General features: G+C 43.2%; 1 protein-coding gene and 1 pseudogene across 1 annotated transcript; one reads left to right on the top strand and one right to left on the bottom strand.

Moving 5' to 3' along the window:
• Positions 1–12408: 12408 nt before the first annotated feature.
• LOC101559042 (ferritin, heavy subunit-like) lies at positions 12409–17847 on the top strand. The gene is made up of 4 exons (XM_004606827.2): positions 12409–12504; positions 13176–13319; positions 14665–14790; positions 17671–17847. Exons 1-4 carry the CDS (start codon positions 12409–12411, stop codon positions 17845–17847), a joined length of 543 nt encoding a protein of 180 aa, XP_004606884.2.
• Positions 17848–18431: 584 nt separating this feature from the next.
• LOC129401711 (splicing factor Cactin-like) lies at positions 18432–20386 on the bottom strand (annotated as a pseudogene).
• Positions 20387–21056: the final 670 nt, after the last annotated feature.

Here is a 21056-nt window from a genome sequence, read left to right as displayed (position 1 = left end):
TCGATTTGTTCGAGCGGGCACCAGTAACGTCTCTCATTGTGAGAATTGTTGTTACTGTTTTTGGCATATTGAATACACCACAGGTAGCTTGTCAGGCTCTGCCATGCAGGCACAATACTTTTGGTAGCATGCTGGGCTCTCTGAGAGGGGCAGTGGAATCGAACCTGGGTTGGCTGCATGAAAGGCGAACGCCCTACCACTGTGCTATTGCTCCAGTCCATGTTGATTAAGTTCTATTGAAATATCTAAATATCTAGTGCACTTTAGGGGAACTTACTTAAGAACAAATAGCACAGAAAACTGAAGGACAGCTACAGAGGAACATTCTCTTAAAAAAAAAATCTGTAACAAATTTTCCACTTCTAATGGCATAGGAAATAATTTCACTAACTGCTTCCACAGAAAACCTAAACAAAATGTTTTCAAATGAAAAACTAAACTAATGTACTCGCAGATAGTTGAACACTAACAAGACCAACAAGGTCAAGACTGAGGAAAAGAAAGATCATAAGGGTGGAACTATGACAGAAAACTGCAATTTGCTCACTTTTGTCTGAGGGTTTATGCAAACTATGAAAGACTAAAGTTGAACAGAGTTTGATACTCTCAGATGGATAAAGAGCAAAAGTTGTTTCCTAGGAAAACAAAAGGACAGGAGAGAGAAGGGCTAAGGAGGAAAGAACATGTTACAAAGAGTATTGGACAAAGGTTGTTTAAAACTTATTTCTGTCTTCTGCCATCAGCATGACGGATGTCAATTCTCTGAGCTCTTTAGTATCAGTTTTCCCATCTATGAAATTGTAATGGTTAGTGTTTGGCAAGGATCTTGATAAAGATGAAATGAGATTTAAAAAAAAAACCAATATTGGTAACCAGGTATGTGGTTAAGAAGGTGGGCTTTGTGGTCAGATTGCAGGGATTTGAATCTTACCTTCTAACTGTGTACCTAAGCAAGTTCTGAACCTGTTTCTGCTTAATTTCTTATCTTTAACACAGGACTAACATGAATAATTCATATATGCATGTAGTTATTATGAAATGACTAGAAATACACATGAAACAAGACAGACAGGTAGAACAGTGCCTGGCAGTTGGTTAGTGTTGGATTTTATTTTATTTTATTTTTTTATTTTTTAAATTTATTTTTATTGAATCACCATGTGGAAAGTTATAAAGCGTTCAGTCTTAAGTCTCAGTTACACAATGCTCAAACACTCATCCCTTCACCAGTGCACATATTCCACCACCAAGAACCACAGTAAACCTCCTCCCTATCCCCACCCCCTGCTGTTGGATTTTAACCCTAAGTGTTTAGGCTTCATCAGTAGATTGCCCCTTACACTCCCCCTCCCCGGAGAAGCTTACAATGCTCTTATGAGCACCCCCAACTCCCCAAATTTATCTTTTTTTTTTGCTTTTTTTGGGGGGGTCACACCTGGCGATGCACAGGGGTTACTCCTGGCTCTGCACTCAGGAATTACCCCTGGCAGTGCTCAGGGGACCATATAGAATGCTGGGAATCGAACCCGGGTCGGCCGCATGCAAGGCAAATGCCCTACCGGATGTGCTATCACCCCAGCCCTCCCCAAGTTTATCTTTAAACTTTGTACCTTACTTCTCATTGTTAGCTACTAAATTCCCCAAGTCAGTCTTGATTATTTATAAAGTCAAATTTTCTGGTGACTCTGGATTTTGTATTTGTAGTGAATTACTTGCTTTTCCCCCATAACCTTTTCATATTTTACTGTAGAACAACATTCTTTGCTTAACCACTTTGAAAGACCATTAATGCTATGCTCCTAATATTTGGTAGTTGATTGACGCCAAAATATACCACTCCTGGGCACCCATCATAATAACTTGACTCAGGCTTCAGTTGTCATAGTTCCTAACATCCCAAAAAAGGGGGGTTCCCGCTGTGGGACTTGAATGGATCTGGGGCAAGGAGCAAAGCTACCCCAGCATTGAAATGGAGTAGTTTGGAAAGTGTACAGCATGGTCTTGATACAAGCCATTAAGATGTAAGGGACAAGACTCCATGGGTAGGACAAGCTAAACTGGCCTAAGGACTTAATCTGGGATTTAAGGTAAAAGATTTGCTTGTCCTCAGAGCCCAGGGAACTAAGTTTTGGCATATTTATCTCTTACTGTGTTTATACAAATAATTGCAAGTATTAATAAGAAGTAAATATAATTGTTTTGTATGTACTAGCAGCAAGGGAAAGAGAAAAACAATTTAGATGTCCCTGGGAGACAGATTGTCTCCTTGAGTTAATCCCCCTAAGAGAATTGCCTTCATCAAAACACTTTACCTCTTTAAATGATCAGTCGCACCTACCTGCAGGTAATCCTGTACCTCGATTACCTTCAGATTTTTGTATAAAGGCTATTCAGATCTAAATTTAAATGGACCTGAACTACTTTATAAAATAAAAATAATTTTAAATAAATTAAATAATATTAAATGAACCATTTTGGGTTTTGTTTGTTTTATATGTGTGTGTATTTTATTGAATCACTGTGAGATAGACTCTTACAAAGCTGTTCATGATTAGGTTTCAGTGTTCCAACACCCATCCCTCCACCCAACCCCCACCCCCTGCCTATCTCTACAGCAGGTCTCTCTCTCTCTCTTCCTTTTGGGCATTATGGTTTGCAATACAGATACTGAAAGGTTATCAGGAACATCCCTTTAACTATTTTTAATACTCAACTCTTGTCCAACATGATCATTTCCAGTCTTACTGTTACCTTCTCTATCCTCTACCCTACCCTCTGCCCCATACACACTTGTGGTTGATTCCAACCATTGGCCAGTCCTCCTAGCCCCTGTTTTCCCTGGCTATGGATATTAGTCTTCTAATATATGCATATATACATACATGTATATATTTACTATATTATATTTTTATATACCACAAATGAATGCAGTTACTCTACATCTGTCTCTCTACTTCTGACCCATTTAACTCAGCATGATACTCTCCATGTCCATCCATTTATAGGCAAATTTCATGAATTCATTTTTCCTAACAGCTGTGTAGTATTCCATTGTGTAGATGTGCCATCGTTTCTTTATCCATTCATCTGTTCTTGGACACTCAAGTTGTTTCTAAATTCTGGCTACTGTGAATAGTGCTGCAATGAACATAGGAGTGCAGATGGTGTTTCTGCTGTATGTTTTTGGGCCCCCAGAGTATATCCCCTGAAGTGGTATCAAATGGGTCAAATGGGAGCTCAATTTTTAGTTTTTTGAAAATTGTCCATATTATCTCCCCAAAGGGCTGCATCAGTTGGCATTCCCACCAATGAAGGAGAGACCCTTTTTTCCCACATCCATACTAGCACTGGTTGCTCTTGTTTTCTGGATGTGTGCAAGTATCTGGTGTGAGATGATATCTCAGTGTTGTTTTGATCTTCATATCCCTGATGATAATAAAAAAAAAGCACTTTTTCCTGTGCCTTTTGAATTTCTTCTTTGAGAAAGTTTCTGTTAATTTTACTACCCCACTTTCTGATGGGGTTGGATTTTTTTTCTTGTGGAGTTCAACCAGAAAATGGGCCATTTTTACCATCTATTACTGGATTCCCAGGGTGGACATATTAAACTCACAATTAGTACTCAGTAAACACTGACTTTTAGAAATAAATGTACAGGCATATAGTATTAATGAATCTGCTGCTCTCAGAGGGTACACATGCCATTTTCTTTTCTTTTTCTAAATTTTGTATACATTTACATTTTAATATTTAAGAACATTAAAGTTACAATCCGACACAAACACTGAAGGCACAAGAAAAGTATGCACACAAATTTTGATTCAGATAGAATCCATATGTGAACATTGATATGAGAATGTGTCAAAACAGTTTGCTATTGAAGCATTTTTAATAAGACTTTAATTAAATGCATTTATTTGGTCCTTTTGCTCCATTTCAAAATTTAGGAATAATAGTTTATAAAGGCATTAACAGTGCTTGACAAGAAGTAATAGATTTGAAGCCCCAGCACTAATGCCCATGAACTACCTCCAGCGCCAAGTAAGCTCATTCACTGGCCATGATCCAAAGACTCATAAGTCAATTTCAAAAGAGATCAACAAATTGCAGAGATTCTTCCAGACCGCATGCAGAGTTAAGTCATCTAGGGCACCCCAGATGGGGGCAGTTGAGCCCAGCACCCACCCAAACAGAGCCCTGACAGCTGAAATCTCCCATACTCAACAATCGCCTTCATGCCCCCCTGGCAGGACTCCACTGATTGGAAAGAGCTTCATCCAGAAGTTAATCTGCTGAAAAACTCAGGTATGTGGGTTTTGTGATTAAAATCTCCAGATTTTCAGAGTCAGGGATAGGCTATGTTCCTACAGCTCCCTTTACTTCTGGAAGTCACACACATGCCCCCAATCAGCCACCCAGTTAAAACTTTAACTCCTGCTGTATAACCCCCTTATTCATTTTGTACTTACTGGAGCAACACCTCACACTCTACAATACTGAAAACCAAGAATAGCACACTAAATTGGATGGGATGTAACATAGAAGGCATCCAATCTCAATTAACAAAATATCAACACAGAAGGCTTAACTGTAACAACATGTTAGTTAACCTGTAACAACATCTTAGTAATCTCTTATACAAGGTTTTAATGGCTCCATTGTGAGATACAACAATATTCACTAACTTTCTTCTGAAGAAACATTTTTTGATCATTCTTTTAGCAAATTATAACAAACTACATCAAATAAATTATTGAGAGCCTGCTATAAGGGCAGACTTAAGGAGTGGTTGGGAAAATTGGAAATAATGGTGGTGGGAAGGTGCAGTGGTAGTGGGATTGGTGGTGGTGGTGTATTGAATGTCTGTAACAAATCATCATGAACAACTCTGTAAGCCACAGTGTTTATATAAGGTGTAAGGGGAAATGAAATTTTAAAAAAGAAATAGTATAATTTTTAATCATATAGAACTAAGTAAATTACAGAAAGAGAAACAAGAAGTAAATATTTCTTAAAATCTTTCTTTTATAGTACAGAACATTAGACATAAGCTAATTTTTCATCTTCAAGAAACATTGAATCTGAATATGAGCTGTGTTTTCATATTCAGTCATCTTCTCATATTCAGAATCAATGTATCATGAATATGAAAAATTAATAGCTTAGTAATAAGGATTTTCCTTATACAAGTGAGGCTCTAGGTTAAATTCCTGATAGCACAAAACTGATATCACTTCACATGTCACTTGTCATCCTGTTGATCTTCGATTTGCTCGAGTGGGGGCCAGTAACGTCTCCATTTGCCCTGCCATGTGCTAGTATAGCCCAATGGTATCTGCTCCCTCTAGGAACACAGAGAGCCTCAAATTGTTCATTCAGGGTCTCGACGAAGAAGTCTGACCATCTTATAGGTGGGTGGTGAGGTGGTCTTTTGACGTCCCATCCCATGGAATCCAGTTTGGAACAGCTCTAGTCCAGTGGTCATCTCTAAATTGCATTACATGTCCAGCCCATCTGATTTTTGATGCCTTGGCAAATGAGACAGCGTCCCTGATTCTTGATGGTTGACGGAGGTCAGAACTCCAGATTCCTTCTCTCACTTGAGTGAAATGTGATACTGCAAACATAGCTCCTTTGATTCCTCTTTGGGATATCCTAATAGCGTTCTCATCCTATTTTCTTAGGCCCCCGGTCTCTGAGGCATATGTTAGTGCAGGAAGAATGGTGGAGTCAAAAAGATGTGCCCAGAGCCAGAGGTTCATCCACTTAATAGTAAGATCCTGGTGGTGAATCTGTAATTCAGTTTGCAGAGGATCTTGAGTTTGAATGCCCTATTTGGCTAGGGTTTTGATGACCGCTTCAGTCTCAACAACTTCTTCATCACTCTTGAAGGTGTTCCATACTGCTCTCTTCCTCCTGTGCAGTTCTGGCTCCAAGTCATTCCTCATGTTGAGTTCTCGACCCAGGTACACATAGCTGCTACATTCAGAGATGTACATTCCGTTGAGAGCAAATGGAACATCAGGGTCTAGTTCGTTTGTCATGAACATTGTCTTGGTGAGATTCAGCTGCAGTCCGACCTTTACACACTCACGGTCAAGTCAGCCAGCATTTGTGCCACTTGGTTAATGTTTGGTGTTATTGAAATGACGTCATCAGTGAAGCGGAGGTGGTGTAGTTGCCGGCCATCTATTTTCACTTTAATTCTTTCCCATTTCAATTGTTGCATGACATTCTCGAGGATGGCACTGAAGAGTTTCAGTAAAATGGTATCGCCCTGCCGAACCCCTCTCTATGTCGATGATCACTTCCTTGTAGAATGGTGAGATCCTGGTGGTGAATCTGTATTACAGCTTTCGGAGGATTCTGATGTACTGAGTTTGAATGCCCTGTTTGGCTAGGACTTCGATGACCACTTCAGTCTAAACAGAATAGAAGGCCTTCTTTAAATCAATGAACCTTAGACAGAGCAGCATCTTGAACTCTCGAGAAACTTCAATGAATTTGGTCACTGTGTGGATATGGTCGATTGTGCTGAATCCTTTTCGGAACCCGGCTTGCTCGCATGCTTGTCCTTTGTCTAGTGTTCTACATAGTCTATTCAGGATAACTGGAGTGAACAATTTGAAGATGACAGACAACAGGCAGATTGGGTGATAGTTGCCGATGTCGTGGATGTCTCCCTTCTTGTACAACAGAATGGTCCTGCTGGTTTTCCACCAGGATGGAACCTTGCATTCAGACAGATAAGGTGTGAAGAGCCAAGCCAGTGTATTGATGAGTATTAGCAGCAGATTCTTCAGGTGTTTGGGTCTGGCCTTATCTGGACCAGGTGCTGTATATGTCTTTACTGACGAAATGACATGCAGGATATCGGAAGGGAGGACGTTGGGAACGACAGACATATACATCCTGTGGAATTTGGTATGTGGGAAGGTAGATGTGGCTGTCAAAGAGATCTGAGTAGAAGTCATAAAAAATCCTCTCTATTGCCCTTCTGGAAGATGTAATAGATCCATCAGGACATCGGAGGGCAGTCATCTTGGTCTTGTAGTTGGCGAAGGGCAGGCGAGCATTGTGAATACATTTCCCCACTTCTGCCGCATTGGCCAACACTGCTGCTCTTCTTTCTTTGAGGGTTTCCTTTATCTCTTCTCCGCACAGCTTTGCGAGCTCGGACTTTAGCTTGTGATTGCCTGAGGCTCATTCCAAACCATGTTGGCAAATGAGCTTGAGAGTTTCCGAAGACAGGCGTCTGTTTGTGGCTTTCCCACTCAGCATTCTTCGAACAGTCATGGAGGTGCTGAACCAGTCGTTTGTATTCCTCGTCAAGTTGTCAATGATAGCATCTTCCCACGTTGCTGCAATAGTGCCAAAGAGCTCCCAGTTGGTGGTCATTCTGGGAGTTCTCTTCTTAAACTTAAACTTTGCAGTCCTTTCTCCCTGCTCTGTGAAGTAGAATTTTGCACAAAGGAGATGGTAGTCCGATCCCATTTGGAATTTTGGGACAATAGTGACATCAGTCAGGCAAAACACTCAATGAAAGTATATTATTTTACAAGAAATGTTAGAAAGTTTATTAAGGGAGCAAGCATTAGAGATTTCATCCTACTCTTCACAAATATATATCTTTTCTCCTACCCTTTTAATATTTTCCCAATTATAAAGCTCCTCAAATTTTTCTTATAACTAATGAACAATTTAGCAATCTTCCAACTTAACTGTTATTCACCCAAGTCAATAAACAAAGTTTCTGTTTATTCAAGAGATCAAAAGTTTACTCACCATATAAAATAAGACAAAAGGAAAGAATCAACATATACTAATAGTTTTAGCTAAACCTTTGATCTCTTCAAGCTTAAAATGACTATCAGGCTGTGGGAATTGTGTCGTTTGTGTGTGTGTATGTCTGTCTGTGTGTCTGTGTACGTGTGTATGTGTGTGTATACACCTACCAACAAAAATCCCAAGGTTAGGATTGCCCCCTGGGTAAAACAGCTTAGGTCTTTTCAAATAAAATGAGGCAGCAAATGTGCACCCAGGAAAGAACAAAATATATGACAGAACAGCAAACATCCACCCAGGAAAAGATAGAATAAAGCAATTTAGGGTCTTCTTAGTGGGTAGGGCATTTTCTTTGCATGTGACCAACCCTTGTTCGATTCCTCCATCCCTCTCAGAGAGCCTGGCAAGCTACCAAGACTATCCTGCCCACACAGCAGAGCCTGGCAAGCTACCCATGGCATATTCAATATGCCAAAAACAATAACAAGTCTCACAGTGGAGACATTACTGGTGCCAGCTTGAGCAAATCAATGAACAATGGGACAATAGTGCTACAGTGCTACAGGGTCTTTTAGAGAGAGGTCAACATAGGCTTGAACAAAATAAGAAATTGTCATGACTTTATAGTTTAAGGGTGCCTGCTGTTGGCTATTTGAAACACCCAGCCACTGCTCTAAATGAACTGTTGAATTTTGATGTGCTTACTAACTGTCCTTAATGTTAGTAACTTAAACAATGGCTCTCATGTTTAGAGTCAGGGTGGGGAGCTTATATTTTATTGAATAAATGGCCAGCTGTGAGCTCATTCCTGCCTGCCCAGGTGTGGACAAAGGTTGGACAGTCCTTGTATGTTTGTTTGCCTTCTACTCTGAGACCAGCCCTTCCTGGGCAGAAGTCAATGTTGTCACTTCAATTGGCTTTATTGTTGTAAATTGCTACATCAGGCCTAGTAATATTTGCTACTTTTTGCTTTCCTTTTCATTAATAATGAGGAAAATCAGAAACTCAATGCAACAAAACAAAAAGTTAGAAAAACTCTAAAGTAGAAGCTCCACAGAAAATCATCAGGTTCAGAAAATCATACACAACAAGCACAAAGCCTGGCCCATGAATAAAGTATGCAGCTGGTCTCTGAAAGGTACAGGTGTGTCATGGGGTTGGGGGGAGAATTTATCCACATGATTTTGTTCTAAGATTCAGCCTGTTTGTTTTGTTCACTAGTTAAATCAAATCTGAACAGGATGGTTTTTGCTTCAGACGCTAACCTGGCTTCAGAGTTCTCCCAGGTGGGGGAATACATTCTAGATCTGAATTTCACAGCACAGAATTTCGCAATTTCAGAGCTTTCACAGCATACTTTCTTTCTGGGAAACAACAGACAGAAGTGACAACAGTCAGAAAGATGAATTCACATATCTGAATAATATTACACAATGATTTCCACTCCCTAGAGAGTGCTTGCAGTACTTCCCCAAGTCATACAGAGGCCTAGATGGAGTGATAGGAAATTTCTTGGGTAACTACCCCAATGTGACTTTCCCCATCTATATGGAAAGGACTGGCCACACACACACACACACACACACACACACACACACACACACACACACATGATTAACTTACCCCCAATTGTTTCTCTGACCTGTTGGGAATGATATGAGAGGCAGCTGGTATAGGAACAGGAAAGAGAGGGGAGAGTCCTCAGGGCAAAGATCATACTTACTGTCAGTTGAGGTGCTTTTGCAAAAGTTTTCTGATTAAGAAACTTGTCCCCAGTTGGCGTTAGTCCTTAGCTCTTTACATAGACCTCTAATCTTCTAAAAAGTTCCCTCAGGCTGGAGCAATAGTAAAGCAGCTAGGACATTGGCTTTGCACATGTCCCAGCATCCTACAGGATCCTTGGAGCCCACCAGGTGTGATGTCCGAGTGCAGAACCAGGAATAAATCCTGAGTACCACCAAGTATGAACCCTGAAAAAAAACAAAAATGCAAAAAATAGAAATTTCTAATAATATTTTTAAAATAAATGAAAAAAATTAAAAGTTTTCCAAATTCACCTGAGAATTTATATAACTATTGGTATACTATAAACAAAACCAATTAATCATGTAGTCAGCCATCATGCTAATTTCTTTTTCACTTGCTCTAAGTCCATTGTCTGAATATTACCAAGCACCCTGGGACTTCCATCTCCAGGATGCTGGCCTGCAAGTCCTGGGAACTCAGCCATATCAAAACAGAACTGTAGGATCCGGAGAAGCATCAGAGAATGCCCTCTTCTGTCTTAGTAGTTGGTTTTCCCAGCAGTGGTACTTGTGTCACTTGTCTTGCATTATTTACATTGAAATAGCTGTCAGCCATGTACTTAAATTCTTGCTACTCAAAATGTGGCCTTAGGATGACACTAATGCCAAAGGACAATTGTTAGAAATGCAGAACCCCTGAGTGATAATCTGCAGTTTATGCCCCAGGTGATTCCTATGCAAATCATAATTTGCAAAGTATTGACACATCCTTGGGGTTAGGGAATGAATTTGACTAGGAGCACAGGCAATGTTAGGTCAGAAAATGAAGTTGACAGATAATAAGTCTTTTTCTAAAGATCCCTTACCTCTGATGGTCTTACCTCTGTGACTACATCAGACTCGAGATATTTGATTTGTTTTTGCTTGGGGGCCACACCTGGTGTTGCTTGCTAAGGCTACCTCCAGTGGAGCTCCTGGCTCTGTGCTCATAAATCATTTCTAGAAGGACTCAGGACCCATATGAGTTGTTGGGGGTTGATCCTGGGTCAGTAGCTTGCAAGGCAAACTCCTAACTTACTGTACTATCTCGCCAAGCTTGGGATATTTGAATTATTATCAAAATAGATTTCTGATGAAATGTCTCTTCAGTTCAATGAGACATGGTTTCAGCTCAAACTAAGAATTTACAGGTTTATCGGGAACAGCACGTATTGTATATTTTAAAATATTTGTACTTAATGTTGCACCTATTTCCTTCCAAACACTGTTGTGAATGCCAAAATATTACCAATTATCTGCCCTCAGAGGAGGAAAATGAATAGGTGTATGCTGAGCAGGCAAATAAAGAAGGTGTATGCTGGGCAGGTAAGGAATTTTAGGAGACAGTTTGAAGAAGTACTCAAAGGTTTCCTAAGCAGAGTAATCTATGGTTTGGAGAAACCACTATTATCTCTTAGTTCTATATCCTATGTGTGCTTGGTTAGTGAGCAATCAGTAGGCTTCATTGTGTCCTCTATGTACATCCTTCTTATAACCTCTCACTCCCCCTTGGCCACTGCATTCTCTCCTAATACTTAAGAGTGTCCATGTGCGGGGCTGGAGCAATAGCACAGCAGGTAGGGCATTTGCCTTGCACTCGGCCGACCGGGCTTTGATTCCCAGCATCCCATATGGCCCCCTGAGCACCGCCAGGGGTAGTTCCTGAGTGCAGAGCCAGGAGGAACCCCTGTGCATCGCCAGGTGTGACCCACAAAGCAAAAAAAAAAAAAAAAGTGTTCATGTGCATTGTATGTTTAGTGTAAAAGTAAGAGTCATTATTCATGGTCCCAAGGAAAATAACAAAACATCTGATCCCTGAGGGCTATTATATAAGCTGCAAGGGAAGAGGGTATGCAACTATGTTATCTTCAGTTTTACAGAAAACAGTTTGGTAGGGGCCAAGGTGCTGGTTCTAATGGTAAGACACATACCTAACACAGGCAAGGTCTGGAGTTCCGTCCTGCCACTTCCAGGTGTCCCAGCACTGGTGGCTGTAGCCCTAGTGGTGTCAGCATCATGCAGGCATGGCCTAGCATGCCCTAGTGACCTTATCAACCCAGCCACTATCAGGACACTCATATGTCTGGGTGTCTTCTCCCCTTGGAGAGAAGACAAGACCCTCTACCCATTCTCATTTCTAACACTTCAACTAAACTTATGAACCCCAACACCAGCCTGAAAGTAAGACACTTTTTCAGACAAGTTCATCTCACCATCAGCTAAACTTGCTTTTACTTGCACCAACCTTGTCTCTCTAGCATTGGATTTCAAGTGACAAGAAATTGAGCCTAGAATTTAGTAGCAAATTCATGACCTGTGATTTTTTTCCTTTCTCCAATACTTACTTAGTACCTTGGGGAATCTAGGAAGACTGGCTAAAACTCAATCCTTACCTGTACAGGGCACATTCCATTATTATCTCAAGACAAATAATTGATTTTAAAGTAAGATATGGTGGAATTTATAAATGGAAAAAATATTTAGCAGAGGTAATTAGAAAAAAATTCATTAATAAATTGGGATGTGAAATTGACCTTGGAAGGTGGTAAGGACATAAGGAAATGATAATACTTCCCTATTCAGAAAGCATACGAGCATTCACTGAATATTGACTGGAAATGTTAGCACAATTAAATGCTGTATTTTCTTTTTTATCTGGTCACATTAATTCTTTTTAGAAACAATATTCTTCTTCAGTAGATTATTGGCTGTTTTATCTCAGGTGCATGAAATCTAGAATCTAGTTTTCAGCTGAGGAAGTGGGCTGGTCCTACGCCTCCTACGCTTATAAGTACTTAAGAAGCCCCATACTTTGTGCCTTGTTTTACCTAATTCTGACATGGCATCAAGACTCTCCTTATCCGAAGAGTGCAGGCTTGCTCTCAATAATTTAGCATCTTTTGAGCTGAATGTCAGTGATGCCTATTTATCATTGGTTAGTATGTGTTCTTATGTTACTGATAGAGATTTACTCTGGATCTGATAATATGTCTTCTGTATCCTGGGGGGGGGGGTGACTGTTATGGCCATTTTTGTGATTTGATATGAAGTAAAGAAGTAACTCAGTGGCTAGAATTTTGCTGCTGCTCTGTGATGTAATGATACAGAGCTGTGATTGCTGACTATATTCTATGATACGAAGAATCAAACTATCTGCATAACATAGTCTAGTTGCAAACTATATATTGAATGCTGATGGCAGACTGGATAATTTCATACTCGTGTGTGATTTTAGTGTTAATATAGATATGTGAGAGCTAGCAAAATAGGTTTACTTTTTTAAGTGTTACTTCAGCAGTTTTCTGTGCCATGCTGAATATAAGTACTAGTACGTAATCACACAAATCTGACTCTTAGAGTGGTCATAAACCAGGTGTAAAAATCTATATTCTAGACTGTGGGTGATAGCTCTTTGGAAGAGCCTCCATTCAATAAGGTAGCTGGGCCCTTCTACAAATTTGAAGAACAAACCAAGGACACCTGACTGGCCAAAGAAGACCTTCTTTGTGGACAATTACAGAGACAACAAAATGAGTTTGAGATTTCCAGCTCTAAAAGTCAACTTTTCTTAACTGCAATCTCTTCTCATTCTCATCTTTGTTGCAGGCCCTTCGTTATACTGATGATGCACAGATACCTCCTTATATTCCATTTTTTGAAGACCAAGTTGAGGTGAAGAAGGAACATGCAAGGCAGTTTGTAAGATTCCTGAAATCGTATAGAGCTAAGGTCTCCCTTCCAGTGATTAAGGTAACTATGTAAGTTGATGCTGATTTCTTAGGGGCCTCAACTGAATCCAAAGAGCTAAGTCATTACATACTACTTCTCTTTTTCTTTCATGGGTTTAGAATAAAAGTCTTTGAGGGCAAGCATGTGTCTTCTTTGTGGCTTCTTCATTGTACTTGAGTAAATTTTAGTAATTGAATGCTTTATTGGTCATTTTCAAATGAACCAAACTGTGTCTCTAAACTAGCAGTACTAGTATCAACTGAAAAAAATTATTTGAAATGCAAATTAACAACCTCACTAGGACTAAGACAAGTAGATTCTCTAGAAAATATTTTTTTCCCTAAAGGGAAAAAGCTGTGTCTTTTTAAAAGAGCTTGATCTCTTTGGGGGAGGGAAGACTGGAAGAGTAGGGGGACATTGTGCCATGTGGTGGCATTTAGGGGCTCTGTGCTCAGGGTTCACTTCTGGAGGAGTTGCATAGTGCTAGGGATCAAACAAAATTTTCTGGCTTCAATGCAATTTATCCTTGTATTCTCTTTCAGCCCAAGTTGCTGAATCTTAACAAGCTCTCCAGATAAGTTTAGTACTCTGCATTATTTTACGATGTACCACCCTAACACCTTCTTTTGAGTGCTATTAGCAACCTTTACTAGATCTCTAGTTTAATTCAGATGCATGCCCAAGTATTTAATATGTCTGCTCTTTGGAGCCAGTTAATAGTACAATGGGAAAGCATTTGCCTTGCAGCAGCCTACTGGGTTTGATCCATGGCATCCCATATTTCCATATGGTCCCCTGAGTCTACCGGGTGTGCCCCCCAACCAAAAATAAAAAATCTGCTCTTCAATATAATAAAAGTTTATTTGAATACATACCCAAAAAATCTATCTGAATAGGTGTGGGTATTACTTCCAAAGACATCCTATTTATCTGAGAAGGTTTTTCTACACTGAAGATATGTACATACAAAAGAAAAAAAGTTTCATCTGTTCAAACTATGAAAAATTCCATCACTTAGAGACTAAATATACATATCGCTTTGTGTGTGTTGCACATTTTAAGTTAAATAGAGTATCAGATCACCTTAAAATTCCTAAACTAAGAGAAGTTGCATAAAGCCTTGCTAATCTCTATACTTTGTAGCACATTAATATCACCTGAGAGCTATTTCATTCCCTCCAGTGCCCAGGTTAAAATCCATACCAGTTGAAACGCAGGCAATGTTAAAGTTTTATTTACGATTCTCTCTCCTGATTTCTATTGTGCTTTTTGATGTTTATACAGTGTTGACCTATGCAAACCTTGGATAATCCGATATGGGAAGTAGCCTGAGGTAGGAAAATGACTCCCCTATTCTTTTCTATAGAGACCCGACAAACAAATCTGGGAAACTGGCCTAGAAGCCGTACAGACTGCTCTGGATCTTGAGAAACAGTTAGACTTTCTTCTGCAAGACCTCGACACAGTGGCTGGGAGGAGTGGCGATACTCCTGTAAGTGGTTAACCTTTGTGAAAGCTATCACTTTTCTCTTCAGGATTCCTTGTTTGGGTGAATGGGTTCAAGGCAGTAGATCATCTAACACGAGCTTTATCTCCTCTCCCCCCCTCCCCACCCCAAAGAAGCATATGAACTTGTTTCTGGAAGTAGATTGGAGATCGGAGGAGAAGTTGCCCTGGGAAAGAGGGATATAATTGAACACAGCCTGAGACTTCCCAAGACCAAACACCTAAGGCTAATGAAACAAAATAACTCTTGAAGTGGGACCAGGCTGGAAGGGGCTGGTTTATAACTCTTCTAGACCATAATATCTAGAAGTTTTTAGTGTCTATTTATGTCTAGCTTTTATGTTCATGGGTATTAGAACCCATATTCATGTTTCATAGGTACAAGAAAATGTCTAGCTTTCATGAGCCTTAGAATCCTTATTTGAATAAATGTCTGGGCCCCACCCCTTAGAGCTTCTGACTCAGTTGGTTTTATGTGGCATCCAAGAAATTGCTTTACTAATATGTTCCAAGTCTGTTGTTGGTCAGGGTTTACACTTTTTCAGAATCGCCATCCTGAACTGTCTGCAAAAGGTCATGGCAACAGATTCTATACATTTCTAAAGTCTTAACAGTTGTGGTGGTAGTTTCACAGTCATCAATACACTGACCCCTCAGGAAGTCAAAGTGAAGGAAATAGCATAAAAAGTATAGATTCACCAAGAAACTCTGTAGCGGTATAAACATCTATACCTTTTCCCCTAATAGTTTAAAATGTAAGCACCATGATTTACAAGACTGTTATATTTTTCAGGAATACAATGTCTCTATACCACTCATGACACCAAAGTATCTGGTTGCCTCCACTGTCTCAGTCCCCCATGACCTCCTACCCCACACACATACTTTGCACACTCAGGATGTATTATTACTGGTGATTGTTTATTCCCTACTTTTTTTTTCTTTTTGCTTTTTTGGGTCACACCTGGCGATGCACAGGGGTACTCCTGGCTTTGCACTCAGGAATTACTCCTGGCAGTGCTCAGGGGACCAGATGGGATACTGAGAATCGAACCCTGGTTGGCCGTGTGCAAGGTAAACACCCTACCCACTGTGCTATCGCTCCAGCCCCCAAGCTACTGTGTTTCTTTATACTCTGAGTATGAGTGAAATCATCTGTCCTCCCTTTGACTTCATTCAGCACAATCACCTCCAATTCTACCCAGTTGCAGCAGGCTACAGGATTTCTTTACTTATAACTAATTATTCCTTCATTAGTATGTATGTGGCAGCTACTTTATCCAGTAAACTTTCTTTGAGCATTGTTTCCAGATCTTGGTAATTATAAAAAATGCTGCAATAAATATCACTGTATCACTGTCATCCTGTTGCTCATCGATTTGCTCAAGCAGGCACCAGTAACGTCTCCATCGTGAGACTTGTTACTGTTTTGGGCATATCGAATATGCCACAGGTAGCTTGCCAGGCTCTGTTGTGAGAGCGAGATACTCTCGGTAGCTTGCTGGGCTGTCCGAGAGGGGCGGAAGAATCAAACCCAGGTTGGCCGCATGCAAGGCAAACACTTTACCACTGTGCTAGTCTTCTCAACTTTATATTCAGGGGCAGATCCCACTCTTGGAGTAGATGCCAAGCATGGAATACCTGGCTCATATGGCAGCTCTCCTCCTTCTCCTTCTCTTCCTTCTCTTCTCTTCCTTCTCCTCCTTCTCCTCTTCCTCCTCCTCCTCCTCCTTCTCCTCTTCCTCCTTCTTCTCCTCTTCCTCTTCCTCCTTCTCCTCCTCTTCCTCCTTCTCCTCCTCCTCCTTCTCTTCCTCCTCCTCCTCCTTCTCCTCCTCCTCCTCCTTCTTCTCCTCCTCCTTCTTCTTCTCCTTATTCTCCTTCTCCTCCTCTTCCCCCTTCCCCTCCCCCTCCTCCTCCATCTCCTCCCTCTCTCCCTCCCCCCTTCCTCCTCTACATGGTGGTGGGGTATGATGGAGGGGCATGGCACGGCTTCCCAAGTAATACTTAGGACATTCAGGAACACACACACACAACACCCCCATCCTGGTGATTCTGAACCAGAGAGTGGGTCAATGCCAAGGCTGAGGATATGGAGCTGTTCAGGTCCTGTGCTGCTGGGGATATTGGTCTGCTGCACTCAGTTGGGGTCGTGGGCCTCCAGGGCTAAACCTGGGGATGCTCATGGGGACCGTGTAGTACCTTAAGTCCTATACTATTTCTCCATCCTCTAGTCTTGATTTAAAAAAAAAAAAGATGCCTGAGTCTTATGCCAGGCTACTTTCACTCTAAATCTTTAGGGCAAAATATGCCTGTCTGCTTGTAACCTCTGTAATCTGAATAAATAAGATGGGGAAACTATTGAAATTGTAGCTAATTCCTTAAGTTAATCTGTACTCTTGATAAAATGTCCCTAAACTCGTATTTTTTGAAAGGATATATTTGTATTCATTTGATTATTCTGAAAGTCTCAGTGCTCTTTATGAAAGTCAACATGTGAAGGGTCGTGACCCTTCTTAAAACAGATTCTGGTTTATTTGGTCTCAGGTAGGACTTGAGATTCTGGTTTTCTTGTTGATTTTGTTGTTGTTGTTTTCGTTGTGGGGCCACACCTGACTGTGCTCAGTGCTTATTCCTGGCTCTGTGCTCAGGGATCATTCCTGGAGATGGGGATCATATGGGGTACCAAGGATCAAACCCAGGTAAAGCAAGCAAGCATCCTCAGAACCATTGCTCCAGCCTGAGAGATCCAGCATCTGACAAGCTCTGAGTACTGCTGGTCTGATTTCAGGCTAGAATTTGGGTAGCAGATCTTCCATTGTAGATAAGCTTAATGAGTCCTTCCTGTTTCGTTTTGTTTTCTCTGTAGGTCAAAGACTTCCTGAGAGTATTCTTTTTGAAGCAAAAAAAGAACCTCAGCTACCTGGAACACCAAGTTTCTTATCAGAAGGAGTTAAAAGAGTCAGGCCGGGAGGAGGCAGAAGAACAGCTCCCGCCATGCACCCTTTCCAAAAAGCCTGCTAGACGCTCCCGGAAAAAGACTTAACACAGGAAGTAAACGCAAGTCTTCCTTTGTAGAAGGTCCTAACGTCTATTGCATTTTGAGCTTTTCTTTACTCCAAAGCAAAACGTTTATTAGAAAATTATGCATTCTTGCTGTAGAAAATAAAATGAAAATTAGCTGTTCTTTTCTCCATCTAGAAAAGTCATTAGAGCGTGAGAACTGCAGATGTCCTTGGTGTGTGAGGGCTCCTGGCCCAGGCTGTGGTGAGGCATGAGGTTCCCAGAATCCCAAACCAAGAGTCACTGCCAAGGTCTGCCCAGAGGCCGCATGCCCGGTCGCCTCCTGAAATGTCCCAATGTGAGGGGTTCTGTGGAGGCCCCCAGGCCCAGCAGGGTTGATGAGGGTCCGTTGCCCACCTTGCTGGCCGCCAAGGTCACTGTAGGCTCTTGGCTTTTGCCCTGATCATGGGACCAAGGGCGGATAATCGGTGTAACCAAGTGATCTGAATCTTCTGGAAGGCGCTGGGGGTGGGGGTGGCTCAGGTTGCTGCTGACTGCCCTGGTCTCATCTAAAGGCTACCAAGCCCCTGGGTGCGCTGTCGCACCCACTGGAGCTCGGGCCCGGTGTCACTGGTGGTAGGCGGTACCAGTAAAGTGAAACCAGAACTGGGAGATCCCCTTGGCCAAGTGGCAGCGGAAGCTGAGGCCGTGCGAGTCCTCCCACTCGTGGCTGATGGTATGGAAGGCGATGTCCTCATAAGGTGGCCCCACATAGAACGCAGCGTGTTCAAGTCCGGGTGGTCGGCACACGCTTGCAGGAAGTACTGGGGCGTGCCGCTCTTGTCAATGAGGTCAGGGTAGAAAAGGTTGAACTTGTAGCCCTGCACGACCTTGGGCGGCGGGTGGTCAGAGTCGTAGTGCGTCTGTTTGTACTTGTTCCACTCGAAGCCCGTGTGCACGCGGTTGCAGAAGCACGGCTTGCGCGGCCAGTACTTATCAACCCCTAGGTAGGTCTGGCCCATCGGCGGCATTTTCATGCCCTAGGCCCTCCTTGGCCCACCAGAAAGTGTCACTCGTGACCCACAGCTGCTGGTGCGGGTGCGACAGCTGCAGGCACTGCAGGTCCTGGGGCGGCTCGAGCACGTGCGCATCCAGCAGCGTGGGACGTACCTGCCGGCGCTGTGGTCATCCAGGCTCTGCTGGGTCAGGTCCTTCTCCAGGAGCGCAGCCTTCCAGTCCGCCTCAGCCTCGGGAGGGAGGGGAGGGAGTATGGGGGCCAGCGGGGCTGGGTCTCCGGGGCTTCTGCTAGAAGATAGGGCAAAAGGGGTTCACTCTCCGTGGCCTGATCCCGCTTCAGCTTGGACAGCTTCTGCCGCAGCACGTCCTGGTGCCACTCACGCAGCTGCTGATGGGCGCTCTCTCAGTAGCCCACGTCCAGGTCGAACCCCCCCACCCCCCCTCCCATGCAGATCTTGTCCTCGATGCCCTGGAAGATGGCCCGCAGCTGCCTGTACAGCTTCCCCTTGAACACTGACTGCACGTCGGTGCTGACCTAAGCGTTCACACCCTCCCGCCGCGGAGCTTGGAGAGCGCGTCCTCCGTGAAGATAGTCATGCCCCGCTTGAAGCCGGCATTCTGGCCCTCCTCCAACCCCGGGCATACACCTGGATGTGCCCCCGCGGGTCCTCCAAGTCGGCCGCCGTGAGCCCTTTGAGCAAAACCATCAGGCTCGTGCATCTCCACCGGCGTCGTCCTGCTGGTGCAGCTGTGTTTGGCTCACCCGTGTGGATGCGGATCTAGGAGCGCAGCTTGGCCTGTCGGAGGTGGAAGCTGGCCTAGTACTCCTCCCACGTGCGGCAGCGCTCGGTCTCCCTCGCCCGCGGCTCCCGCTCGCGCCTGGCCTTCTCCAGCTTCCTCTCCAGCAGCAGCGGCTGCACCTTCTGCAGCTCCAGCCGTTTGTCTTCCCAGATCCTCTGGCACCTTCAGCTCCTTGTCCTCCAGCTGGCCGCTTCCCTTCTCCAGGGCCTTGTTCCTGATGAAGGTGCCCAGCAGGTTGTGGTCTCTGAGAGGGTTTTTGGTCTTGCTGTAGTCCAAGGACCCCTTCCCTCTTCTCGCTCCTCTGGCGCTCCTGGGTGTCCTTCCCCGCCAGCGGGTGCATATGCCTCTCCTCCGATGTCCCGAAAGCCTCCCTCAGCTCCTCCCGGGGTGGACTCCTCCCGTGGGGGACTCCCAAGGACCCCGGGGACCACGCATGTGCCCGGCGCCGCCACTGCAGTCGCGGCCCCGCGTCCAAAGCCACGTCGGAGGAGTGGTCCCCAAAGTGCCGGCTGCACCCCTGCCACAACTCATCCCCCTACTCGGACCAGCGAGCGGGCTCCACGGATTCCGCCGGCGCCTACCTTCTTGTCCCGGCGCCGGTGGTTTTCGCTGCCCATGGATTCCGCTCGTGCTCTGGCTGCGCCTCTGACTCCCTCTGTTTTAGGCTCCTGTGACCCCATTGACTGGGACCTAGGCAGCCGGATTTCGAACTTTATTAGATTTGCTTTTCTCATTATCCTAATATCGTGGTATCCTAATTTCATCGTCGTGCGTGTGAATTAATCTTTATGTATAAAGAGCCGGGTATTGGTTTGCAGGAAGGATGAATGGATTAGTTCTGTTCATTTGATTTTGGTGGAAGCTTCTTGAGTGAAAATGGGACAAAAGATTTAAAGAAAGTAGAAAGGGGGGCGTTAGTGCTGCAGGTAGGGCGTTTGCCTTGTATGAGGCCAATCCGAGCTCTGTCCCACTATCCCATATGGTCCCCTGAGCAATTCCTGAGTGCAGAGCCAGGAACAGGAGTCCTAGCATCACTGCTGGGTGTGACCTAGAAAGCCCGGAAAAAAGAAAAGAAAAAAAAAGAAAGGTAAACAAATCTTTTTTTAAGTTGTTTTTTTTTTTTAAATCACTGTGAGATAGTCATAAAGCTTTCATGTTTGAGTTTCAGTCATACAATGGTCAAACACCCATCCCTCCACCAGTACACATTTTCCAACACCAATGTCTCCAGTATCCCCCCACCCAATCCCATCCTCCCCCTGACTCTATGGCAGACAATTTCCCCCATATTCTCTCTCTACTTTTCGCCATTATGGTTTGTAATATAGATGCTGAGCAGCTATCACGTTTGGTCCTTTATCTAGTTTCAGCACACATCTCCCATCCTGAATGATCCCTCCAACCATTATTGACTTAATGATTCCTTCTCTATTC

Source organism: Sorex araneus, chromosome 2, assembly GCF_027595985.1.
Source record: "Sorex araneus isolate mSorAra2 chromosome 2, mSorAra2.pri, whole genome shotgun sequence".
Classification (NCBI taxonomy): domain Eukaryota; kingdom Metazoa; phylum Chordata; class Mammalia; order Eulipotyphla; family Soricidae; genus Sorex; species Sorex araneus.
The sequence above is the reverse complement of the archived record's forward strand: the minus strand, read 5'-3'. Positions and strand labels throughout refer to the sequence as shown.

Coding starts and splice junctions, on each gene's coding strand:
- LOC101559042 (XM_004606827.2), top strand. CDS start 12,409: ATGGCATCAAGACTCTCCTTATCCGAAGAGTGCAGGCTTGCTCTCAAT. Junction 13,320..14,664: donor TCTCCCTTCCAGTGATTAAG/GTAACTATGTAA, acceptor TCTTTTCTATAG/AGACCCGACAAACAAATCTG. Junction 14,791..17,670: donor GGAGGAGTGGCGATACTCCT/GTAAGTGGTTAA, acceptor TTTTCTCTGTAG/GTCAAAGACTTCCTGAGAGT.